The sequence below is a fragment of the Typha latifolia genome, chromosome 4, assembly GCF_019914945.1.
Source record: "Typha latifolia isolate L0001 chromosome 4, TyphaL0001v2, whole genome shotgun sequence".
Classification (NCBI taxonomy): Eukaryota; Viridiplantae; Streptophyta; class Magnoliopsida; order Poales; family Typhaceae; genus Typha; species Typha latifolia.
Genome location: NC_133089.1, coordinates 2,089,420 through 2,115,682, shown reverse-complemented (window position 1 = coordinate 2,115,682; position 26,263 = coordinate 2,089,420). Strand labels below are relative to the sequence as shown.

Below are 26,263 nucleotides of genomic sequence, written 5' to 3'. Positions count from 1 at the left end.
GTAGGTGGAGGGGAAGGAAGGACAGATGAAATCCTTGTAATGCCAAGTTGTAGCTTATTGATGGGTGGGCAGAGCAAATTCTCTTGTTGGAGTTTGGTATGTATCCATACGAGAAGTCTCCAAAGGTATTGTTAATTGCAAATCACCTTTTTGTGACCTTCAGTTAGAACACAAAATTTCATAGGCAATGCAACAAAGAAAGAGACAAGGGAAAAAGGCAAGAGAATTAATCTCTAAATAATCATTTTGTTGTCTTGTTATGATTCTTCTGAAAGCTACTAAAAGTATTGTTCTTCATCTGTTAAATGGAACAACTAGTACTTAGCATCCCAAAGATTACTTATCCTCTTCTCCCCATTTATTTTGGTAGTTGTTAGCTGAGACTGGTTGGAGTCATTACTGACATCATTAACTATGAGTATAAGCTGTTGGGTATCCATCGTTTTCCAACAAAAATTACTAGAAAATTACTAATTTTTTTTTTTTTTAGAGATGATTCCACTTGGACCCCTAAACTGCTCATCTCCTTTTATCTCACAATATACTCCCCATAAGTTATCAGGGTTGCAAAGAAGAAGAAGAAAGCCATGCCAAATGATCATTAATTATAAGTCCTAATGATATTTCTCCAATAACATCGATATGAACCAAGTTCTTGATTAGAAAATGCTTACATCCATGTGATGGCAAGATTAAACAAATTTCCATACATGTGATTACAGATTTTCCTTCAAATCCACCTCACCTGTACGTAAGAGATCTATGGCAGACGCCAAGCTGCCAAATATCTTCTTATCACCGGTAGAACATCTGCTTGATAAATGGATTTTGTCTCTTAGTAATGTGGTCCCTTTAATATGATGTGGAACACGTTGTTATTATCCATTAACTCTTAAATAATGATGCAGAGTACTTGTCATATTCTCTGAGGCCCTATTGTTAATTGTTCATCACATGCAGGTGTAGATCGATCCACCAAAAAGAATATTATTCCATTTTGCATAATTTATAAACCAAAACAACAATTGTATGACTTCCCAAGGACGACAAGATGCAAAAAAAAAAAAAAAATGTTCTCTAAGGTAGAAAGAAATTAGTTTATGTGATTATCAAGTCTTTTCCAGATGGGATAGAGAATCGATGTGGGGTTAAAACTTCGCTTTCGATTTTCTCTTTCTCTCCCTCTTCCTCTTCCTCTTCCTCTTCCTCTTCCTCTTTTTTATCTTTAATGTTGTCGTTCTTGTTCGATCGGCAATAATGTAATATGAAATCTTTCTTTATAAAGGGATAACGTTTTGGGCTCGCATCCTCGCTTTAATATTCGTGCAAGAAAAATTTAAGCTTTATCATCAATCATTATAGAAAAAGGTAAGGACAAACAAAAAAGAAAAGAAAAGAAGAAGAGGCTCTAACATGCTTTAATATGTAATTGTCAAGCTTATGAGCTAGCAAATTTTGGATTGAATGTTGGGTTAAAACATCGCTTTTATTTATTTATTTATTTATTTATTTTATCTTATATTAAGTAATTTTTCTCTATAAAGAAGAGAAAATAAATAAATATTTAATGGAATTTTATTAACATCCGTGTGTATTATTTGATCAATTAATACGGCCCATACCAAGAGTACAGAGACAGATCACCGATCGATCACCAATTTTAAAGCAGTAATAAATGGGGAGTGGAATAACTTCAGCACTAATCCTAGGCTGCCAGATACCCCGGATGCTGTGAGTTCCTACAGCCTGAAAAATGGAAAGGATCTGATTCCAAATAAATGGAAGATTTGGCTCCTAGGAGAGTATGTACGTACGTATGTAGGAAGTTTTCTTTTCACTTTAGTACAGCATAGATATGTTTTGTGAAACCACCCCCTGAATAAAAAGGAATTATTGAACGCGGTTCGTTTTCTGGCTCCAACCATCGTTCTGTCGTTCAACCACCGGTTGCTCGGATTCTTCTCTTTTAACACCGGTCACCAATTCCTTTTCTTTTTTCTGGGCCAATCCTCGAAAAGATTTGCTGCGAGGGGTGAAGTGGTAAAAGGAAACCGACCAAGAATTTATAGCGAGCCCAAAGGCCGGCATTGTGCGAGCTACTTCTCGCACTCTCTCCGAGACTGTTTGGCTATTCTTCTTCTATCTGGGTACTGGCTGATATCTTAGCTTGTGAACGCTTTATAGCTTTATTTTGTTAAATTTTCAACTGGGCATTTGAGTTTCCTCGTCCCAAGACTTTTCCCTTTTCTTGTCAAAATGAGTTTTCTTTTTTTAATCTTTTACGTTGATTTCGTTGATTACAATTTCTGGGCATTGTTTGTTTCCTGCTGTTACTTATAAAATTTGACAGCATTTCACTGTTGGAAAAAGTGTTGACCAGTTCTTGATGAACTGAGCCACCGACTCTGTCTTTCTTGGTTGGTTTTTTCTTATTCTTTTAATCTTTTTTTGTATATTTTATCGTCGCGTTTATTACTGCTTGTGATGGGGCCGTCTTTGTGACTTCTGGGGCCGCTTCTTTAAAGCGTTTCTTATGCTCGCCAATCTTGTTCAATTATATTTAACCCCCTGGGTGCTCTCTGGTCGACAATGCCAATCTTCTTAGACTCTTTTCTGATCTGTGATTGATATCTCCTTCTGAGACATCCTAACATGAGCACGGAACTCTGTGTTGATTGCGGGCCAGATGAGGCGTGCCACTGCGGCGGCCGCCGGATCGACATGAGAGCGAGTATGTTGTCGCCGAGTTCTCTGGAGACGCGGTACCGGACTCTTGGATCATTGTGAGCTTCCCTTGCTCCTCCTTCCCTTTGGATTCCGTTTCCTCTGGTTACTCATCCAGCTTTCTTTCTAATTTTTGTTACTTGGTTGTAAAGTCTACATCTTTAGATTCATTTTGATGTAAGTTTCTTGGGAATATTCTTTTAGATGGAGTAATGGCCGTGTTTCGGGCCTTTCGATTAGTTCTACGTCGGATTGTGCTCTTATATTTGATATTGTTTCATAGTAGCTTTTTTTTTTAGACAAATTGTGTTCGTATTGTGTACCTTGTCTGAGCACATGGGTACTTGCATTAAATAAACAAGCTTGCCCATTAGTTAATTTCAAGCTCATCTTGATGGTTTTTCTAATTACTCATCTTCCGTGCTCAAGTTTTTCGGAATCTTTGGTTATGAAGCTGAGCATATTTCCATGCTCTAATGCTCCTTTCTCATTAAAGTTTCGATGTGGTATTATGCCTCCTGTGTCACGAGGTAATCCGTATTAGTTATCGAGTTCACTATATCTTCATAAACCTTTTATCCTAAACTGGGTATTGTAATTGGGAATTTTGGATAGTACTAGATAGATAGTAGATTTATTAGATTTTCATGTTTCTGAAGAGGTGAGCTTCTTTGATACAGGTTGACATTCTATGACATGTATTAGAGTTGATTCATTTTTCCCATGAGTGAAGAGTAGATTAAAATCATTTTATGGAGCCCCTTCTGAAGGATATTGGAAAAATTGCGACATCTTGCCTTCAGTTCAGTTGGCTTCTGCGGTGAAATTTTTTTTTCCTGCATCAGGAATTCTTCAAAGCTTTTTTAAAAGCTTGAAGTAACTATCTCGAACAATAGTTCGTTTCAATGTAATCTCTCTGCTTTGCTTTTACCAGTATCATAAGCTTTTAGTCCGTATCCATCTGAAATGCAATTGGATCTCAGCATTTATTATTAGAACTACTTATTTGACAAGCTTTTCCAGAATTCTGTACCTTGGTGAGCTGATGCTTGATTCAAACAAATCTAAAGCTTGGCTTTGTCAGATTTTTTAATCTCCCCTCTGCATAAGAGATCTTCTATGTTACTTAGATTGGAGCAAAAATATGCTTGGCTTGACATGATCTTCATACTTTCCCTTGATTCATGCTCAACTTAATCAGTTCGGAGCCTCTCGTGGCCATTACTTATTTTCTGACTGGCTGACAGTTTATGAATTTCTATCTAATTCAGTGACGACACTACTAAAAGAAGGTCACAGAGGAGCAGAGTTCTGAAGGAAGTGGAAAAGTTCAATGTTCTTATTTCAGGAAGGAACTCGAGCTGCAAGTTTCGATATTTAAAAGTTGTGCTGCTTACTATCATATGCGGCACCATCATAATGCTCAAATTTTCTCCAGCAGTCCATAGCGAGCATCAACTGCACTCCAATTCTCGGTATGTATGAGCTGATGCTCCTTTCTCTCTTCTTGATTCATGAATGATGGTTGATATTTATGACACCAAGCTCTCTTAGCTGGTTTATTTTTTATTTATTTTTATTGAAGACAAGATTACAATAGCATCAGAACTCAACACCACCAATGTCTTGTGATTCTAGTTAGTACTAAGCTGGAATCTAGAGTCTCAAAAAGTTGAAGAGACTCTCATTCGAAAGTTGAATGTTTTAGTGCTGTTGGAAATTTTATATTGAACTTATGCCGAAGGATATAACTTGTAATTGGTTATTGACGGGAATGCAGGTTCTTAGATGCTAGGTGGATATGGGACAGGAGAGGATTAGATAGCCGATATGTATCATACGTGGATATTCGATGGGATCATGTATCTCAAGCTCTTGAAAATATGGAAAGAAAAGAAAGAAAGCTCAAAGTTGGTCTACTGAATTTCAACATTACTGAGCTTAGCTCCTGGCAGTCGATATTACCCGAAGCAGACTCTTCTGTTGTGCAACTGGAGTCTGCCAAGAGCAGTGTTACATGGCAAAGCCTATATCCCGAATGGATCGATGAGGAGGAAGAAACTGAAATGCCAATTTGCCCGTCGCTTCCTGAGCCTGAGGCGCCCGCAGGGTCTCGATTTGACCTTATCGCAGTGAAGCTTCCATGTTCTATGTCAGCAGGTTGGTCAAGAGATGTTGCACGGCTGCATTTGCAGCTCTCAGCGGCCAGATTGGCTGTGGCTTCTGCAAAAGGCAACCACGAGGTCCATCTGCTTTTCATAACGGATTGCTTTCCAATTCCAAATCTTTTCGGATGCAAACACCTCGTCAAACGGGAAGGAAATGCTTGGCTTTACAAGCCTGACTTGAGATCATTGAATGAAAAGCTCCGGCTTCCAGTTGGATCCTGTGAACTGGCAGTCCCACTAAAAGCAAAAGGTCAGTCGCTTTCCTGTCTAATTCTTTTCCCTGTCACCTCTGCAGCTCAACGTAGAAATGGGAAATCACAAAATCTTTATTCCTCGTCGTGGCCTGCCATAGATCTATCTATTCTAGGCAATGAATCCTTTAAAGTGGTTCCGCGAAAATCTATGCTTGAAGTGCACCCATCATGAGTCCACTTAATTTTACATTATATTTTCTTCTTATAGACTAGTTAAGATGTCAGAGTGTTTCGGTAATTGTTTTTGTTTGTAGATAACCAGGGGAAGTCCACATTTTATATGCATACAGTCTGTCTTTTTATCCCTGTTCAAAGATTCACTAGCTGCTTGTAATGAATACGTGCAGCACGGTTGTACTCTGTGGATAGACGCCGAGAAGCATATGCTACGATACTTCATTCAGCAAATATGTATGTCTGTGGCGCGATCACGGCAGCTCAAAGCATTCGGCAAGCGGGATCTACTAGGGACCTGGTTATACTTGTTGATGAGAGTATAAGTGACGAGAATCGAAATGGCCTGGAAGCTGCAGGCTGGAAGGTCAGAACGATAGAAAGGATCAGGAATCCAAAGGCTAAGCGTGATGCCTATAACGAGTGGAACTATAGCAAGTTCCGGTTATGGCAGCTGACGGACTATGACAAGATCATATTCATCGACGCCGATCTCCTCATCCTAAGGAACATTGATTTCCTATTTGCAATGCCAGAGATCTCTGCCACCGGCAACGACGCTACTCTCTTCAACTCCGGTGTCATGGTCATTGAGCCTTCAAATTGCACGTTCAATCTGTTAATGGAACACATCAATGAGATTCACTCTTACAATGGTGGAGACCAGGGGTATCTGAATGAGATCTTTACATGGTGGCACCGCATTCCTAGGCACATGAACTTCTTGAAGCACTTTTGGGAGGGGGACACCGAGAGTATGAAGGCAAAGAAGACGTGGATGTTTGGGAGTGACCCACCAGTTCTTTATGTCCTTCATTATTTGGGCGTCAAGCCATGGTTGTGCTTCCGAGACTACGACTGCAATTGGAATATAGGTGCAATGCAGCACTTTGCGAGTGACGCCGCGCATGCTCGGTGGTGGAGAGCGCATGATAGGATGCCTGAGAACTTGCACCGGTTCTGTCTTCTGAGGACGCAACAAAAGGCTGGATTGGAGTGGGAGAGAAGGCAAGCTCAGAAGGCAAACTTCTCTGATGGACATTGGACGAGAAATATAACTGATACAAGGCTGCATGTCTGTTTCGAGAAGTTCTGCTTCTGGGACAAGATGCTGTTGCATTGGGGTGAGACGAATTGGACAGATGCAAGCCCAGCCTCAGCAAAACCAAACAACAGCCAGTAGTCTCTATCTAGCAAATTATCTGAAATCTTCTTATAGCTCCTCTCTAATTTCATCTCTTTCTTTCTTTCTTTCTTTCTCTGATAAAATTCGATACTCAGAATAGTTCATCCCTTTGAGTTACGTCTTATAAGCTCATCCATACTTAGGGGGGCATCTTAAGTATAAAGGTGGCCATATTAGGTCTTTTATAATTTTTCTTTTTTGGGGGGTTTAAAATTTCATTGATGCTGCCATTTTGTTAGGATAACTGTCGTACCTCATATGATGTAAAGATTTCATGGGTTTAGTTGATTAAAGCCAATATGAGGATAGTTGGTTTCACTAAGCAGGACGTTGTGTAAATTCCTTTGTTTCCAGATTGTTTCAACAAAAGTTAAATGCATAGTAATAAGCAGTAATCTTGTTGTTCAACTGGCGTCGCTGTGCGTCAGACATGAAAATTCCTTTGCTAATTACAGGGGTAGAAGGACAAATTAGGAAGTAATTAGTGCAATGATTGTGATGCACAAAGAAAGAGAACTTGGTGTAAATCCCCAGCGTAAATGATACATTAACTATATTTTAATTTGCCTTTGGTATTTGCTTAATGAGACAGACTTCCTATATTCCAGAGATGCCAAGTAACGAAGCAATAAGCAAATTTACGTAAGGATGCTCACATCAACCATGTCATGAGTTATTTAAGAAGGCCCAGCAGTCGTAGCATTTGTAGATAAAAGAGCCCAGTAGCCCAGTGGTGCTTAACCAACTCGTGGATTCCTATCCACAAAGTCTATATCTCACCACACCCATGCAAGTACCTTGAAAAGCTCAATATCCTCTAGTGTTTCTAACTTTTTAAAAGTCCTCTCATGCTTAAATTCTCTCTTCCCCACACCAACCTAATGTACCCTTTCTCCATGCATTAACCCCATCCTCTTCCCGCTGGGTGCATTGCTCATGTCATGTCCAACTTACATCCAAAATCTGTCCATCCATCTCCTCAACCCATCAACATGCAAAAGAAATTAGATCTTTTTTTTTTTACCCTGGGTCATTTTTGAACTTGTTATCAAGATAACTAATGAGAATACTGCCAGTAGTATTCTTTTTCCTCTTTCTCCCATTTGGTTAGCAAATTGAAAGCAACCCACATCTAATTCCATTTTCTTTGGGGATCGAGAGCTAGCTAGCATTCAATTCAGTGCCCTAATAAATTGATGTGCTCGTCTCTCCTAGCTCCCCCATCACCATCAAAGGCCCACTTCGTTTGTAGTCCTCACTCATGTGTTGAGAGTGGAGGTGGAGGGATTTTGGTTCAATCCATCCTGGAATCGAAGTAGCCTTTCCTTAACAAGGAAAGGTCCAGATAAAGTGGAGAACTTAGAGACAGCTACATGAGTCTGCACATTTCTCGCTTTCATCTGATCCTATTGCATAGAGGCCTTTATTGAAAAGTTTAATTTGCTCGATCTCTCTTCACTGTTATCATGCAAATAATAACAACCATCATAGCTAGGGGGAATCCACCGTGCTTTTTTTTTTATATTGCATATATATAGATGCTTGTTTTACTATGCTAGTGGGAATCAATATTGCTTTAGTGATATAGTCCACAGTGATTGTTTCTTTGTGTCAGTGTGTGAGTTAAATGAACTTGTAAAAGAATGCAAAAAGTTGCATCTTTCCCTTCTCATGTACGTAAGTACTACTTCGTGAATGTAGATCTCCGGCTTTCTAATTTCAGCTCGCTAAAGAGGTCATAGATTCAAATATCGTTTAAGAAAACAGTAGATTAAATTTTTTGAATAAATTAATGATCTAGTGGTCACATATGAGAGACCATCTACCATGCATAAGAACACTGTTTGATTTGCATTTTGGAACACTATCTATGATAGTGTCATGATCTTATTGATCCAAGAAATTAAACATAAGCAAGCAAAGTGGAATGCAGTGGAGTGGATGAGATCTACAAGTAAATCCTTTTTTGACTAAGAGGGAATAACTTCTAAACTGCAAACTTATCTCTATGTGTACACGATCATGCATGAATTCTCACTATCAGATACATGTTCATGTGATCCAACATTATGGTAACTTTTGTTTTTCAAAGATTCTTTTGCTTTGATGATGCAAGACTGCAATCTTATCTTTAAGCATGCGTGATGACATTTCTAAATGTCATCGCGTCGAATCATGCATGGGGATTTATTGTGAGTTGATGATAACTCTAATAGTCTTGTATGGATAGCACAAGCAAATGCCTTCTCCAATTTGGTAACTATCTCCTTTTTTTTTGTTTGTTTTTTTACCAGTTGACTTGGAGCAAATAAATAAATATGACAGCATCTTCATTTAATTTGTCCAGAGGACTTTCATGATGATCTTTATTTAAAGGACAGTGGTCTCACTTTACTGGGAAGTAACAATATATTCATCAAAGAGTCTTCTGACATTGTTTTTGATAATTTGCAAGCTCCTACTTAGGTTAGCAAATTTGTACATTGACTTCTCAACGTCTGCATTTATCTTAATAAGGTGGTGGAAAGGCTGCAACTGGTACCTTTAAAAGAGTTTGCCGACAGTAATATATAGAGTTGTTTATTAAATTATTTTATCTATTGTTGTGTATCTGTGTGTGAGAGAGATAGAGAAAGAGAGGACAGATAATTTCCTTTTGCCCCCACAAGCTGAAAAAGATTAGTAATATCCTCTGTCAACTGTCTTCTCTTGCTTCCTCGATAGCTTAGATACAGTAAATTTAGTCGATTCTCAGCACGAATTAATCTAAATAGCTTGAGACTTCCAACTTATAACACACACACACACACACATATATAACTTGAAAACTGAAGAATAGCAGTTGAACCAATAGGAGAGTAAGGAAAGGTTTTGTTGAGTGGGTAAAGAGTAATCCCTAGGAAATAATAAATGCTTGCATTCGTCACACATAAAGAAAAGAAAAAGAAAAGAAAAGAATGAGAGAGAGAGAGAGAGAGAGAGAGAGAGAGAGAGAGAGAGAGGAGAAGGAAAACTCTAGGGATGTGCAAAAGCCTGCAATCCTTCACGAGGGGAGCACAGCTGTAGGCTTTTGATGATTTGGTGGCTTCCCTATCTTTGCCTACCACCACCTTATTTTATTGCCTAATCGTATCCAATTCAGTAGACTAAAGTAAAAACATACCCCCACCTTCCCAGAGTTCCAAGCCAAACCAAATCCTAAGTAGTAATAAAATAATTTTCGATCCTTTTACCAACTTCTCCCCTCCTCCTCCTCCTCCTCCTCCTCCTCTATGAGATCTCCTATAACCTTATCTAGCACCCAATCACAAACCTTTGACACCACCTTGGTCTCCTATTTGGTTTATATAAACCCCTCCCTCCTTACCTTTGTGAAGTCTCATGGTAGATAATAGATAGATAGATAGATACTATCTTCCATCTCTCTCACACTCTCACTTTTCCCTTGTACAGAGCTAGCCCATACTGCAAGTACTACGTTACATATGGATAACATCACCCACAACATTAGCAGTAGTAGCTCATGGGACCTTGAGATGCCCATGGGTAACCACCAAGTACTCTACGAATTCGATCAAACGCCATACGAATTGATGCCATTCCATGCCCATCTCCCTTCCCCAACCTACTTCTCTACACCTCCTCCTCCTCCTCCTCCTCCTCAACTAGGAAGCATCCGAAGGAGAGGAGGAATACTAGAAGGAGGTCACGAGGAGGAGGAGGAGGAGGTAGAAGGAGATGAGGAGGAGGAGGAGGAGGAGGAGGAGGAGGAAGCGTTGGGAGCCATGAAGGAGATGATGTACAAGATCGCCGCCATGCAGCCCGTCGACATCGACCCCACCACTATCAAGAAGCCGAAGCGGCGGAACGTCCGCATCAGCGACGACCCCCAGAGCATCGCGGCGCGCCACCGCCGGGAGAGGATAAGCGAGAGGATTCGGATTCTCCAGCGGCTCGTCCCCGGGGGCACCAAGATGGACACGGCGTCGATGCTCGACGAGGCCATCCGCTACGTCAAGTTCCTCAAGAGGCAGGTGCAGGAGCTGCAAGCCAACCCGCCGCCGCCGCCGCCGCCGACCGTTGCGGCGCATCTCGGACTACTCAGCCCTCACCCGGTCGGACACGTGGACTGGGCTATCCGGCCCGACGTCCACGGCTCGTCCTCGTCGTCCTCCTCCTCCATGGGGTTTGGATTCAGTGGAGGGCCAAGCAACCATGGGATGCATTGAGTTAATTACTAAGGTAATTATTAGCGATTAATGAATTCTATTCGATATTATGATTATAATTTTTTTCCCAAGAGAGTTAGGTGCATGGTGTGTATATAAATGGCAGCGCATGATCGATATTTCTCTTGGGTTCTTGTCGTGGTGTTCTTATGTTGTTGTAATATGACACTAGTTTGTTACAATTTGGTTGACTAGCTAGGTGTGCATTCGTATCATGATAACTGCTACTTGGTCATCACGTAGGTGCATGATTGCTTTGAAATTTGTGCTAGCTGATTATATATTTTATGCTACAACTTGAGGAAAATTCTTTCTCTTCTCTTCTCTTCTCTTCTCTTCTCTCTTCTCTCTCCGTCACTTCCTCTTTAGTTTAACACTAGAGATCCTCTAAGTTAGTACAAGTACCAGGAACTAGGAACAAGGATTTACTCCATGTAGGGTAGATGATAAGAATCTAATTCGTGGCAGTTGCAGTTCTCTTGCATATGTATGACTCTAAGCAGACGCGTATTAGGGTTTTGCAATCATATATTAATATACGCATACTTTTATGGTTATCTAGTGCGTCGTGAAGGAATATAACGGTAAATGGTGAGACTATGTTGGCGTATTGAAGCATTAGCTTTGTGCATGCATCTCACTATCTCTGGTTGGGTCTAGGGTTTGTAGGTACAAATTAGGGAAGCATTGATAAGATCATGCTATCATCTCATACTAGCTAGTCTACATCATCAGCGTTATTAGAAATAAATAATTATTTTATATTGCTATCTATCATCGAATTTATTAAAAATTATCGAAGAAAGAGATCGTAGTTAGCTAAAGATTAGATCCTTAATTAAATAAAAGAAACATATGCAAATGTTGCCATATCGAACAATTAAAGATTTTTTTACAAGTTTGGCGAACATTAGGTAGGTTAATTAGTTGTAATGATCGACGTCAAAGTCGTGCTTTCAGTCAAAAAATTTACAATAACATACCTCTCTCTCTTAAGCCATATGATCATAAGTTTTTCATTTAATTGGCTGAATCCATACGTATGATGTTTTGGAAGGTCAATCTATTCGTTTTCCAACTTTGTACTGATAACTTTTTCACAGAACTTGCAATTTATCTGTTAGATTCTTATTGTAAATTATGCAGTTATTTATACAAAGGAAGGTTCTATACATCTTCCACTTATCGGTGCATAATTAAAGTGATACTCATTATTTGCAGAAGATTGAATCTCACATGATGGCAATGATTGCACCTGCAAATTAAAAGGGAAAAGAAGAAGAATAAGAAGAAAAGAAATGAAAATCCTGTGCACTTCCTGAATGATTTGTCGCATATAATAAGTGGCTCATCTCACAGCACAATTCTTGTATATTAGATATCAGCCTGACATTACTTACGTGTATTATAAAAATAAAACACCGAAAAAAGATGGTGCATGCATCGCTCTCTTATATACAACTTTTTATGATCAGTAGCTTTGCAAGAAGTCTTACAGGCTTTTAGTGAGAGAAGAATAAATGTTGGTCGATAGAATAAACATACCAACCCAAAACACCAAACAAAGTCATCTGCGGATGCAAACTTTGAGCCAGATCATGAAATGAATCGTTTATTCATATGCACTTCAACTCTAGTAGCTTGTTTCAGTTACTCCTAACTTGAAGATGGAACGAAAGAGAGGCACACAAGAATAACCATAACAGGCATAGATAGATCTGGTCATTGTAACACCCAATCTACTCCTCCAGTACTGTTGCAGCCTATGCGTGGCACGTACAGAAAGAGATGCAGTACTCTTGGGTAGGTACAATATTTTCCTGTCCACCATCTGATCTGTGCCAGAGAAGTAAATGTAGAATACTAGTAGAAATGCATAGAAAAACTTATCAGACTGCATTGAATTCAGGACAGCCACAGCCAATCATGCATTAAATCGCGCTGGTCTGATACATCTCTCCTTGGATCTGGCTCATGTCCTCTGTAATAAAATAAAGGTTAAGAGAGAAAATTATGCCAAAAAAAAAAAAAAAAAAAAAAGGAAAGAAAGAAAGAAGAAGATGAAATTGATTGCAGATATATAGCGAGAGAGAGACGTCCAATGGCAAACTCCGTTGGTGGCAAATCCCTGTTCCTGTCCCACGTGCATGGCCTCGTAAATTTAAATCCTCCGTGACTCCTGACAACCCCAACTAATTTATAAAAAAATATTGGTGTAATTCTTATTGCCACTTTTTGTTCACAGATAAGAAGAGTAAATCAATAAACAAGTCTCGGACAGTGATAACCGGCTAACCGCGACTAATAACAAATACCGATAAGTGTCAATAGTTGGATAGTAATCTATCCTTATCTCTGCTCAGCAAGGAGAAATAGGTTTATTCATATGAGAATGTCTTGATCAACCAAATACCAATAATAACATCACAATCTCTGTTTGAGATTAGCCCTCCCAAATATAAGCCCTTTTTTTTGCCCTTTCCTATCCTACTGTTTTCCTTCTAAAGAAGATGCAGGCATTATGTGTTTCACCAATTAGATACTCTTACCTATTAATTATCTTAATTTGCTTTGTTACAAACTAAGCAAGTGTATTTTCACGGGGGCAAGATGCAGCAGTTGTACCTCCATTAATGCAAAATATTTCATCTTCGTATAAAGTTCTGCAGCACTGACTATGATATGCCTACTACCAGTACAATAGAGGACATGTTGGAAATTTTATTTATTAAAATGTTGGAAATTTACTCGGACAAGTAGGCAAAGCATCATATTGTCACAAATTTAACTTTTCTGATTAATTTTCTTGTCTGGGTGGTACTCTACCTTCTACACAAGATAAGATAAACCTCAAAATAAATATAGCATAAATATAAAAAAAGAGAATTTTTTTTAATAAGTTAGAACAGATAAACTTTCTTTGTAAAATTCTCATTTATATTTCAATTTCCCAACTTTAGATGCCTTTACAAGTAAGTGTTTGAGCTTTTATATTTAACTATTAATATTTTTAAATATCTTCTTTAAAATACTTAGAAGGTTAAAGAATAAAACCAAAGCTACTAAATATTTTATCTAGATATTTAGAAAGTTAAAAATAAGACTAAGGATTTTAAATATCTCATCTAATTATATAAGGCCACAAATGAGGCTTTAGTTTTCCAAAGTCAACAAAAACAATCACTATTTATCCGTTTAACAATACAACAGTGGATAAGTATCAGTCTTACATATTTACTGTAGCATCCCTTGAGTGTAGCTTCGCTATAATGCCGCTTTAGTCTTTGGGCATTCTTAACATTTCAGTTTCGCTTAAAATTTTGATGGAGCATCACAATATGCTCATATTATCTAAATAACCCTTTCAAAACCCAATTTTCTGAATAAGCATATCAAATTGCTATACTTGTCCACTGTATATCTTAAATGTTGAAACCCACTCTATTATTATCTGAAGCTTTTAGAATGGTGTAACCGTATCTTCCTAAAAGTTTGTATCTCCTAGACCTGCCTATTGTTTAAACTAACAAGAGAAAACTAGCCCAAAGACAAGGAAACCCTCTCCCTCCTGTGAGCTCAAGCCCCAAGTAGCCCACCCCGAGCCCATAATGTGGTTGGGCTAAGGTTAAGACAAGACTCCAGTACGTTCCAACTCGGATACAGGATCTGTTCAACAGACCCAACCCTCTACTTGCAGCAGCTGTGGCTAAATATTGAAGCTAGTTCTAAGGTAGATGTGAAGTTCTTCTGCATGTAGTTTGAACTTGCTATTCATGGGAGGTATCAGGCATATCTCATAACAAATGTCTATAAGAGAGTAATATTGATACAAATGTGAGTCAAGCTTCTCCAGATAGGAGAGGACAGCCAAAGACTTAAAACTTATGCATGCATAAATGCAAAAAGGTGTTTATTTGACGGTAATAGAACAAGATTAATATTTATACCTAACAGGCAGAAGAGTGATGCGCTTAAATTGTAAAATGGCTGAAAGTACTATTAAGGCCTTAGCAGCCACCCCCACAACAATTTAATTCAGAGTCGGGTACTAATGAAAGCCAGAAGTTCTATCAAACAAATCTTATTTACAAGTCAAAAGAGAAGCCCCCTTTCCTCGTAAACACAAGAAAGCAGTTACCTAGATTCACTGCAGGTGTGTGTGGGCTAGCAGTTACTGACAACACCGATTAATCCACAACGAGTTTGTCCTTTTCATTTCTTTTCTTCCCTTTTCTTGAGAGAAGAGATACAAGAGTTATTCATTATGAAGGCACAGGAACCATGTACAAGGGAGTCTTAGAGAAGGATAAACTGAAGCATAATGGACTAGAGAGAGGAAGACAGAGACGTTAAGGAAATATTTGGTTAGATGTAGTTTCTTACCTAACTTCTGCCGCATACATTGCAATGTGATAATATATTCATCTGCCAATTTGAAGCAGCTCGTCTGTTCTCCCTCATCATCCAGAAAAATGTCATTGCATATAGGTCCTGAGCAGTTCTTCGTCATAGACAACTGACTGATTCAGTTGCATAATCTGGTAGAAAATCCACGTACTCATTTTCAAATGTTATCTACCCAATATACAAGTATCACCAGTTTGCTCATACCTCAGCATTGACTACTCCAATCAAAACCAAATCAAGCTGCACTGAAATATCAGATGCTGAATTCAGCTCTAGTATGTTTAGAGAAATCTCATTATCTCCCACCTCCCATTGAACACCTACTTCTGATCCGCATCAAGGCTACAACTATATTCAACTTGGTGAGCTAGGTTTGCTTTACCATACATCCCAAGTCTGTAATCCCTAAAAGAAAATGCACCACAAAGTAAACTAAGATTTATTAAAGTTTTAATCCCTGAATTGTTCAATAGTTATACACCACATTTGTTGATGCCGGAATATCTAGGGAAAGAAGGCAATTGTCAACGGAGCAACAAGATGCACAATCAACATTCTAGATGGTCATGTGAGATACCAAATGGCTCCTTATTCACCACTCACAAAGGTCACAAAGAGATACATATCAAACTAATCACGTGAAGAAGCACACTTGAGACCAAAAGTTTTTCCAAACAACTGTTAGAATATAAAATCTAAAAACCATCATTCTTTAACCGCTTAAGCTTTTAGAGTATCATAACGAGAAGTTATGGGTTCAAATCCCGCCATGTTCATCTTTACTTAAAAAGAAAAAACTCCACCATTTAAAATATAGTTAGTGAGTTAACAACAATTGAGGTTTTTTCATAAACAAAATAATTTTCCTCGTACAGAACCAAAATAGTATATAAATAGTTTTTCCGTCATGCTAATCAATTAGGAAAATAATCAAATCCTAAACTAAATAGAAAGTCATCAAATGGAAAACACTTCAAAAGGAAAATATTTCAAAAGGAAAGCAGGATGAACCTATTCAGACTTAAAACTGGATCGGGTGCCATTTGAAAGGATTAGGCAACTCCCTTGTCATGCTTGAATAGACCAGTAAATAAGATTTTAATCATGGATCCTTTGAATACACCCAATTAACCTGTTTATTTTCCATATCACTTGTTTTTGGATATCAATTCAGATATCTTGTTTGCCATAAAAGTCCTCAGTACCAGGTTCCACACTAAGCTGGTGACTAAAGTCCTGACTCCATGGTGAAAAATAACTGCACCCTCAACGGGAGAAGAGGGGAATCATTCAAACATGTGAAAATTTAATGTTAATAACTCATCAGTTATGTATTGGTGTCAAGTTAACCTCCATAAGTCATAAGCACATTATATTTAGCCCCTCTGCTGGTTACTGAAGGATGAATCATGGATTAGTTATAAACAATATCTAAATCAAGGAACGGACACACAAACAATGAAGATTTCAGGGCTATAAATGTGAAAAATTTGTAATAGGAATGCTACTCGCCTTGATTGGGACACTTCAATTAAATGCAGGAGATGTTCTCTGCAGCACCAGGGCATGACTTCTTACTAGAATTACAAAGCTTCCACTATCATCCTCTGCTTCAGCTGAGACAATCTGTACAAAGAGAGCTAAATTTCTAAAAGACCTTCGGAATTACATAGTAATTATTGTGGTGAATAGCTTTCATAGGAGACGAGGCTAAAAACATCCAAGAACCAGGACAATTGAAACCAGGAAAAACTCAGAGCCAGAGTGTTAAACGAAGTCCCCAGAATCCACCATCTCCGATTAGATGGAACCCTGGGGCTGCTCACACTCCTCAGTGTGAGGGGAGCCGATGAGCTCGGACTGGAGCTACTGGCCACCATCCCGTTGCCACCAATTCAAGAAACCTAAATCCTCAACCCTCCTAAAAAGATCTCTCCACCCTCATTAGCTAACATCTCCTTCACAGCCCGATCAAGATCAGATTCAAAACCCACACGTCACAAGACCTCGATTCCATGAGAAAAATGGAACCTAGATCACACCCTGCTATTCCCAATCCGATCAAGACGACGAACAAGAGCAGAGATATGATAGGAAGGCCTTACTAATCCTTGTTTGTCGCACGAATCAATATAATTTCGTACAAAAATCAAGAAACCTTACAAGGGAATGCGAACCGAGAGAGACGAAGGGCCGGACTCTAACCGGAAACAGCCAGAGCTCCGTTGCCAGAGTTCGTTTCTGGTTCTCGATCCAACGAAACCCTAACACTAGCTTGAGCCCGCGCTCTCTCTTCCTTGTTCCTCTCGAGCGCGAGAAGAAGCTTCTAACGAGGCGAGTAATGGCGGAAAAGTGAAGCGAAATACGAAAGCGGTCGGATTTGGAAATTACTGAGAAGGACATACACAACACACCCGCGAAGCTGAGTAGAGACATGGATGCTTTCTTTATCGGCCTATAATTGTCAACAATGTAATTCAATTTGGGTTATGATTCTTATAAAGAGTAACATATTAAGCTCTAAAAGTCTCTCTTAATGCTAGATCCAACCTTTTTAGTTCCAAGTAGGCTCTCCTCCTCATTCCAAGCAACACAAGAATTGTTTGGAAGCAACCCTTGCAAAGCCTTAGCATGGGAGCCAAGTCATTTAAATTTGTATTCTAATTCCATCTCTTCTTACCCCATCATTACAAATACTCATGCTCACCCACACCGTATTCTCCATCTTTCTCTATACCACATTAATGGCCAATTCCCTCCACTCCCCTCAAAACTACGTCGACTATCCCTTCTTCTCTCCACCTAATCCACCTCCAAAGCTACCTCCATTCACGCCACCCCGAAAGATGGCACCACCTCCACCACCACCACCAATTCCTCGCCCTCCTCCGCCGCCGCCGCGAAAGATGGCGCCACCGCCACCAGTTCCTCTCCCTCATCCACCGCCGCCGCCTCCTGCATCACCATTAGTCCCTCCCCCACCACCACCACCGAGCCCCCACCACACGGTCATCATCATCGTGTTCGTCTCGCTCGGTGGCGTTCTCTTCCTAGCTTTCCTCGCCGCCGCGGTATGCTGCTTCGTCAAGAGGAAGAAGAAGAAGGGGATGGTGGAAGAGGTGGAGGTCGTGAATGTCGAGGAGCACGTCCACATCGACGAGGCCGTTGTGCCCGGCCCACATGGACAGCAAGTGGTCATCCTATCGGTTGACGAGGATCTCAAAGTACAAGAAGTGATCAAGAAGAATGAAATGGTCGGCGAAGCCTCCCGCAGCGAGCGAGCGGTGGAGCCACCGCGCTCAACTGATGGAGTCGGTCACGTCATTGCTGGTATATAGCTCGCATGCATGCAAGACTTCTTCTATATGTATGAGTTGCAACGTTATTAGTTGCATGTCTAATTCATCAGTGACGTGAATAAGAGCGCTTAACGGGTTAATGTACGTTTAATATTGCACCCCGTTAGTTACTGATATGATTCTTCTCACAACTTCTAATTTCGTGACACATCTTATACTTCAAGAGATCTAATGACTCATGTATCTCCTTAAACTAGCAAAAATCCTACATCTCTAATCTTATCCCCACAACTGGCCTACAACCAATTCTTATTCTTCCCCCAAATCCCCTTCTCCTTCTTCTCCAATGGCTAGATAGTAAAACAGCCGACTGGTTCGCATCCTCCCTTGCGGCGTCCAACATCTTCATCTCCCCAAAACCTTCGTCTTCCACCGCCCTGGCGGCGTCCACAGCGTAATCACCACCAACCTGGCCAATGGCGAGGACGTGCTCCATGTCCCCTTCGACAACTACTTCAAGGGCTCTCACTTCGTCACCAATCTCCACGGCTTCCTAAGCCGCGACATATTCAACTACAACGGTGACAATGGCGATCGACTCCAGCACAACACTACCAGCTTCAACTTCAATACACAATCTCTTCGCTCCTTCGTCATGCGCTGCGTCTAGCACGAGATCCAACCCCGCCAGACGTACTACGTACCGAAATGCTTCGCCTTCGACGACATGTGCAACGTCGTGTTTGACCTAGACCCAACCTGCCTCGACTAAGAAAACGAGGACTCTAGCGTCAATTTCTCCTCGGGATTTGCCTTGCTTGTTTTGGGCCAATAGAATTTTGACACGACGGAGGTGGAAGAGCAAATGATGGACAAGCTTAAAGACTGTGGCTTATTTAAGGCTTGGGCTTGGCTCGACCTGAGTTGAGTGGAGCCAAGCCTATACAAAAGGTAGTGCTTAAAATGAATTTGGAACTGAGTCTAAATCGAAACCGTCACGCTCTGTTTACATTACTACTCCAACCACTCAATGTCATGGATAATTAACGAGGTGATTTTTTTTTTAACTTATTTCCACTGGACAACAAATTCTTCATATTTGGTAGCATATTACTGGATTACTTTAAACATTTCATCAGGCATCCATTTAATCCAACTTCTTAAGAAAAGCAAGACCTAATCCGACTGCTAATGCAGTCGATCTCAAAGAACGTCAAATATAAGGACAGAAATTAATTTCATCTCTTCTCATCATCACTTATTAGTAACTACTAAATCATCTCTTCACCCAAGAAGCGTGATGATATCCAACGCAATCGTACACAGGTGCTCCAACGCCTCCTCCCGCCTCGCCAACTCCGGCGGGTACACCAGCCGCGGCACCTGCCGGAACAGCACGTGGCAAACGCTTGGGTACTCCGCCGCCGCGCTCACGTGGACGAACGCGTAGTCGTACGACTCCGCCGCCAGCGCATCCAGCGACGACCGCAGCGCCTCGCGGGCGTTGGCATACTTGGCAGCACACGTGCGGAGGACGGCGCGCAGCGAGGGGTCGGCGATCGCGTTGGCGAGAGAGGAGGTGAAGGAGGAGGTGCTGGTGGCGTTGGCGACAGCGATGCCGACGGCGATGGCTGAGAGGCCCCTCACGTCGGCCTTGGAGCTCTCGGGTTTCGAGGCAAGGGAGGCGAGGCAGAAGTCGTAGTAGGTGGTAGCGTTGCACGTTTTTTGGAGCAGGCTAGTGGAAGAGGACTGGACTGGGAAGAAGATTGTAAGCAAGAGGAAGAAGACGAAGCGGAAAATGGAAGCCATGGATGTAATAGTGAGAGAAACGAATAATCTTAGAGACAGAGGGAGAGGTGGTAGGGTTGGTAGGGCTAGGTTTTGATGGAGGTGCATGCATGGGATTATTTAATAGCGGATTTGCTGCATTGTCTAATACAGGAATTTCATGAAGTGTGGTATATCTAAGGATGCATACAGGTGAAGAAATGTTACAAATAATTGTAAATAAGGAGCCGTAAATATAGGAGTACAAAAGAGTAATCTAATCTAAAAGTGTGTTTTATCTCTGGTATTTACCTATATTATTTACAACAGGGGAATTTTAATATTAATAATCGGTTTGAATTTACCAAATACCCACAGGATGTAGTATATTTCTGCAGCCAGGTACACAGAGGATGTCGCGGATGTCTTGTGAGACTTGTCACGCTGCTTGTTTGGGCTCGTTGTCGCGTGGTATCACGTGACTGGCCCAAGAATGGGCTTACTCCTTGTCTTCTTTCTTTCTCCTTTTTTTTCCTTTTTATTTATTTATTTATTTTGTCAGATGGCGTAGTTGGCACGTGAATGGATCCAAATCTGATCGGCACTAATTGGTCTTGGTTTTATCCGACCCGCTTGCGCGGTTAACACCACCTCGTAAGTCGTGATGCACCTGTGGATGTATTGAATGAGAGGAGAATAGATGGTTCGAGAGTAATCCTTGTTTAAGACTCAAAACTAGATGCCTAGTGGAAGTTTAGCAGCTTACCAATAAACTCTAAGTAAGTTATGAGTTGGACTCTAACTCTAAATAATATTACAGATAAATTATTTGATAGTTTGGTGGCTTGACTCGAATTTAGTTGATGACTTAATAGTACGGTTAGCTTGGAGTAATATAGTTAAACAAATATTAGTAGCATTTAGTTCGGAACAATTATTCGACGAGGCATATAATTTAAAGTCTAGACTAGGTAGTTAAAAGCTTAGTGTAGCATAAATATCTTTATATAAAAAAGAAAAGTTTAGTGGTTTAGATATCCTCTACCTTCGGTTCAAATAAAAAAAGATCTCTCGTGATCTTTGGGGCGAAGTTTGTGACAGCCAGTAAACATAATGTTTTGATTGTCATTGTGTAATCTTATTTTAGACTAACTAAGAGGTTATTTTGATCTTTACTATGTTCATCGGGTAACGTTCATATTGGAGAGAATTCTTAATCATAACCAAAAGCTTGGTATTTATTAGGAATACTTTCTAATTACAGTAGATACTAAATTTTTTATAGCTCTATTTATTTATTTAGGTGCTTGCCATTTGATTTTTTTAATGAAAAAAAGTTAATCTTAGGTGTTTTAAAGACTGTTTTAATATTATTTAAAAAAAAGAAAGAGAACAAAATTAAGAACAAATATTTAGTTGATGTTTTTTTATTAATACTATTATGTTTTTCTTTATAAAAAAGTAAATGAGTGGATTTATATTAAAATATATAATACTTAAAAATGGGTCTTGGAGTAAGTAACTCTATCCATTATTTAACCTTCTGCCCAAACTTTTGATGGGAAAGGATTAAAGGATTTAGAAGCCTAATAATTATTTGGATATGCTTATGAGTAAATTATTCGCTCACCTTTTATAATTATTTTCCCCTTCAAACCGAAAATATTATTCTACTCCTCCTCTCAAACTACCTTCGCATATAACAAGCACTGCTCTCTTCTCCTGCGATCGCCGAGCTTATTTCTCTGTCTCCTCCTCCGCAAGAATGCGAAGCCGGAGCCCTTTCTCCTTCTCCGGGGGCGGGGTCGGCGGCTACCACCACCCGCCGCCGTGTACCCGGGCCCACCAGATCGGCGCCCTCGCCCTCGTCGCCGTCACCTTCCTTATCACTCGCTCCCTCGACCGCTTTCTCCTTCCCCACTCCTCCCCCCCGTTCCTCTCCTCCTCGTCCTCCTCCTCATACTCCATGCTCTTCGACTCCTCCAGCTCCCTCACGTGGCCCTCGCGTGGCTACGGCTCCCGCCTCGACCTCAAGATCTACGTCTACGACGACGCCGAGATCGACGGACTCCGCGAGCTGATGCGCGGGAGGGACGGCCGAATCTCCCCAGAATCCTGCATCAAGGGTCAGTGGGGTACCCAGGTGCTTCCAGTTCTTGGTTTCTTGTTACTCTCGCGTGATAAATTTCTTGTGCTAGAACATTTAGGGTTTAACAATAGGTTACTAGAATTGTTCGATCCGGAAATAGGTTATCTGAAGGTAAATTGAAATTTTAGCGTGACATTTGTAGAAATATTTCTAAATGTGGTATCACGATTCATGGTACATTTCGGGAGGATCAAAGCTTGTTACAATGATTCGCTCTCTTAGTATTGAATTCCTCATGTTGAGATTATCAAATAGTTCAGCTAAGGAACCATCGCTTTGATATTGTAATGCTCTGTGTATAAGTAGCTTAAATTAACTCACCGACAGTTAACAATAGGTTGGTCAAAATTCCTGCTTATGAACGATTAAGCTTATATTACTCAGTTTCATGATATTTTCCGCCCATTGGATTCTGTTGATGGTTGTAAAGAAGTTTTGATCTTGTGTGTTTTATTTCTTAGTCTGTTTTCCTTTTTGTTTGCATTCTTAATTAGGTTAAGATTCATCGGCTACTTCTCAAGTCAAGGTTCCGGACACTGCATAAGGATGAGGCAGATTTATTCTTTGTTCCTTCATATGTTAAATGTGTTAGAATGATGGGAGGGTTGAATGATAAGGAGATCAATCAGACGTATGTAAAGGTAAAACATGATTGTGTTTTTCTGTCTATCTGACATCAATTTCTTACTGTCAACAAGATGCTGAAAGGTTCTTACAATTGTTTTTCAAAGCACTTTGTGTTCTGCCTGCTCATAGTTTTTCTTTTGAAACTTAGGTTCTGAGTCAAATGCCATATTTCCGTTATTCAGGTGGACGTGATCATATTTTTGTCTTCCCTAGGTATCATATTATCCACTTTTAATATGAATATTCCTAATAATTTCCTGCCGTTCACATATTATATATTATCCTCTCAAGTTTGATCTTGTATGTTCACTTTTAGTTACTTAAATGCAACAATTTTTTGACAAATGCAGTGGTGCTGGTGCTCACTTATTTCGTTCCTGGGCAGTATTTTTGAACCGATCTATCATCCTTACTCCAGAGGTACTATTTTCATGGCTCTTCTATGCTTAATGAACCTTGAAATAGGCTATTTCCTTTATCAATAATTTTCTCTCTGAAATCATGATATATTACCACGAAAAGTTACGTAAGGTCCAGATATTCAATAGGAGTGCTGGTTAATCTCTATACAAAAATTGAAAGAATTCTTTAAAGACCTTACTTTACAAGGAAAAATTATATATAAGAAAAAAGATCGATGATTTCTGGTGTTCTCTTAGCCTGTCAGCCATATGATTTTCCTTGCAGTAGATATGTTGAAATTGCAACTTTGGTTAGAGGAGCGTAAGGATGGAACCACTTATAAGATACTCGACACGATCCAAAAATAGAGGAAGTGTAGGTAGAGCTAAATGATGAAGAAGGTTTTGAGTTAAGACATAAGACCTTCCGTGCTGTTAAATGGTAAAAAGACTACCATGCAAATTTCTCATATTCTAGATTTATGCATCCAGCTTGCAAGTTTGCATAATGCTGTTCTGGTTTCTTCCAGTGTACACACAACCTCATTTACATTGCTACAAGTAGCCTGCAACTGGAGCTCCCATATTATTCCTAGCTAGTATCATAGTGTATCACTGTATTGTACATACTACAACCATGCAATTTATTTCAGCTGATGGGCATAGCTACATGATGTCTACTAGTATCCATTTGAAAACTAAACATAGTTCCATTTGTGATATGGTTGCACCATCTATAGCATGGTATTTATATCCTTCAAGCTTATTCATTTGCACATATTATGGTTGAATTACAGATTGCTTGAAACTTTGCCTGCCATGTGCTCTAAGCGTTTGTTCAAGGAAACTTTTTTTAAATATTTGGTTGTTCATTTGTACAGGGTGACCGCACAGATAAACGGGATACAAGTGCTTTTAATACATGGAAAGATATTGTCATCCCTGGGAATGTTGATGATGGGATGACTAAGTTTCATGGATCCAGAATAGTTCAACCAATCCCTTTATCAAATAGGAAGTATTTGGCAAATTATCTAGGACGTGCCCAAGGAAAGGTTGGTCGTCTCCAGTTAGTGGAACTTGCTAAGCAGTACCCTGACAAGGTTAGCTATTCCTCATTGTTTCCCCCCACCCCTTTCTCTCTCTCTCTCTAGGACAATTGTGGCCTACTTACTGTGGATGATGCATGCTGATGAAATGTTCTTTCTTAAATAAATAGATGTTAACACAGAGAAACAGCAAGTACTGGAAGAGAACTTATTTTCTTGGTCCTGTGAATATCAAAGAAGTTAAAAAATTTGGAATGTTAGAATCATGATAGTGGCATGAATTTTATAGATCAAATATCTAAGATGTTGGGAGAATAATGTTCATACGCTTGAATGTTTCTTACATACTTCATTAAATCTCCTCTCTTCAGTAAATAGTGCTCATTGATTTGCTGATAATTGTTGGCATGATTTCAAAGGGCAGAAGGCGCAGAACTGTATCTTAATATTATCACATGTGCACTTTAGAAGCAAGTAAAATAAATAATAGTTTTTCGATATATTGATTTTAGCAAGGTTAAAGGATGTTAATATACATAGATATAAAAAGTTTATTTAATAAAGGGTGTAATAGATTAAATCACTGGCTAATCTTTGGTAGCACATATATTCATTCTTATAAATTAATATGAAAATGTGTAAAAAAGAATTCAATTTGCATCAATTCTATCTCATAACATTATACTTTCATTCCTTCAGACTGCATCGATACTGATTTTATAAACAGTTGGAATCTCCAGAATTGAAGTTTAGTGGACCTGACAAACTTGGAAGGATTGAGTACTTCAATCACTTGAGGAATGCAAAGTTTTGCCTTGCTCCACGTGGCGAGTCATCATGGACACTTCGCTTTTATGAAGCTTATTTTGTGGTCTCTCTCTCTCTCTCTCTCTCTCTCTCTCTCTCTCTCTCTGTGTGCATATACACATACACAAATACAAAGACAGACAGGTGCACACACGAAACTCACGGACAGAGGCGACAACATGTGTAATCCAACTCTATTTATAAGTCTGCACAGAATTTTATGTGCTACATATGTTCAATTTTATAAGTTTTATGCCGAGTTTGATGTATACGCCCTGGCCAGCCTTGACCTCTAATGATGTGGATGACAGGAATGTGTGCCAGTCATCTTATCAGATAAAGCTGAGCTACCTTTTCAGAATGTGGTTGACTACACTCAGATATCAATTAAGTGGCCATCAACGCGCATAAACACTCAACTTCTTGAGTACCTAGAATCCATACCTGGTAAGTTTCTTATGTTCCACTTAGCATTTCAATTTTCGTGCTGCTATTGTTGTGCCAACTTGATACCAGATTTTGTACAAATTCAGATGAAATGATTGAGGGGATGATAGCTCGTGGCAGAGAGGTGAGATGCCTATGGGTTTATGCCCCAGAAACAGAGCCATGCTCGGCCATGGTAGGAATCTTGTGGGAGTTGCAGAGAAAGGTCAGGCAGTTTCATCAGTCTGCAGAAACATTTTGGCTTCATAATCGTTCAATTGTCAATCGAGATTTGATTGAGTTCCACAATTGGAGAACACCTGTTCCTTTGCCATGAGATATTTCAGACTGGCAAATGATTTTGTTGCATTATTCTAATCCTGTTTTATGCATGAAGCTGTATACATCCATGATATTTTCTTTGATTTTTGAGAGAGAGAGAGAGCTCTATGTACAATATTTTTGGGGACCTGCTTTACCCGTTCCTTGTTTGAGAAAAAAACTACGTCAGGAAGCATGATTCTATAAAAAGTAAATAGGAGAATCTAATATTTCTCTGGTTTTTAATTGTTAAGTTATTTCTGCACTAGCTATCT

The 26,263-nt window shown here is 39.7% G+C and overlaps 5 protein-coding genes and 1 long non-coding RNA gene across 9 annotated transcripts; 4 read left to right on the top strand and 2 right to left on the bottom strand.

Annotated features, from left to right (window-relative positions):
• Positions 1–1,931: 1,931 nt before the first annotated feature.
• On the top strand, positions 1,932–6,828 carry LOC140786473 (UDP-glucuronate:xylan alpha-glucuronosyltransferase 1-like). Of its 2 annotated transcripts, XM_073134931.1 has the most exons (5): positions 1,932–2,147; positions 2,687–2,783; positions 3,996–4,199; positions 4,505–5,142; positions 5,494–6,828. In XM_073134931.1, exons 2-5 carry the CDS (start codon positions 2,722–2,724, stop codon positions 6,501–6,503), a joined length of 1,914 nt encoding a protein of 637 aa, XP_072991032.1. In that variant the 5' UTR covers positions 1,932–2,147; positions 2,687–2,721; the 3' UTR covers positions 6,504–6,828. The 2 variants fall into 2 exon arrangements, with proteins under 2 accessions (XP_072991032.1, XP_072991031.1); XM_073134930.1 differs by lacking the exon at positions 1,932–2,147 and having other exon boundaries at positions 2,186–2,783.
• Positions 6,829–9,521: 2,693 nt separating this feature from the next.
• On the top strand, positions 9,522–12,209 carry LOC140786475 (uncharacterized). Its single transcript, XM_073134932.1, has 2 exons — positions 9,522–10,748; positions 11,957–12,209. The coding sequence occupies exon 1, from the start codon at positions 9,992–9,994 to the stop codon at positions 10,733–10,735; it is 744 nt and encodes a 247-aa protein (XP_072991033.1). The 5' UTR covers positions 9,522–9,991; the 3' UTR covers positions 10,736–10,748; positions 11,957–12,209.
• Positions 12,210–12,759: 550 nt separating this feature from the next.
• On the bottom strand, positions 12,760–17,532 carry LOC140786476 (uncharacterized). Of its 2 annotated transcripts, none has more exons than XR_012108641.1 (3): positions 17,306–17,532; positions 14,874–16,768; positions 12,760–12,914 (listed from the first exon to the last, which is right to left on the bottom strand). It is a non-coding gene; the product is annotated as an uncharacterized lncRNA (long non-coding RNA). The 2 variants fall into 2 exon arrangements; XR_012108640.1 differs by lacking the exon at positions 12,760–12,914 and having other exon boundaries at positions 13,923–15,273; positions 15,347–16,768.
• A 339-nt stretch (positions 17,533–17,871) lies between these two features.
• LOC140787076 (uncharacterized) lies at positions 17,872–18,615 on the top strand. Its single transcript, XM_073135829.1, has one exon. The coding sequence runs from the start codon at positions 17,887–17,889 to the stop codon at positions 18,478–18,480; it is 594 nt and encodes a 197-aa protein (XP_072991930.1). The 5' UTR covers positions 17,872–17,886; the 3' UTR covers positions 18,481–18,615.
• A 944-nt stretch (positions 18,616–19,559) lies between these two features.
• Positions 19,560–20,273, bottom strand: LOC140787223 (pectinesterase inhibitor 28-like). The gene has a single exon (XM_073136030.1). It carries the CDS (start codon positions 20,248–20,250, stop codon positions 19,726–19,728), a length of 525 nt encoding a protein of 174 aa, XP_072992131.1. The 5' UTR covers positions 20,251–20,273; the 3' UTR covers positions 19,560–19,725.
• A 1,637-nt stretch (positions 20,274–21,910) lies between these two features.
• LOC140785486 (probable glucuronosyltransferase Os03g0107900) lies at positions 21,911–26,234 on the top strand. 2 transcript variants are annotated; one of them, XM_073133322.1, is made up of 8 exons: positions 21,915–22,351; positions 22,852–22,998; positions 23,133–23,197; positions 23,335–23,404; positions 24,267–24,488; positions 25,162–25,305; positions 25,553–25,688; positions 25,775–26,234. In XM_073133322.1, exons 1-8 carry the CDS (start codon positions 21,974–21,976, stop codon positions 26,002–26,004), a joined length of 1,392 nt encoding a protein of 463 aa, XP_072989423.1. In that variant the 5' UTR covers positions 21,915–21,973; the 3' UTR covers positions 26,005–26,234. The 2 variants fall into 2 exon arrangements, with proteins under 2 accessions (XP_072989424.1, XP_072989423.1); XM_073133323.1 differs by lacking the exon at positions 25,162–25,305 and having other exon boundaries at positions 21,911–22,351.
• Positions 26,235–26,263: the final 29 nt, after the last annotated feature.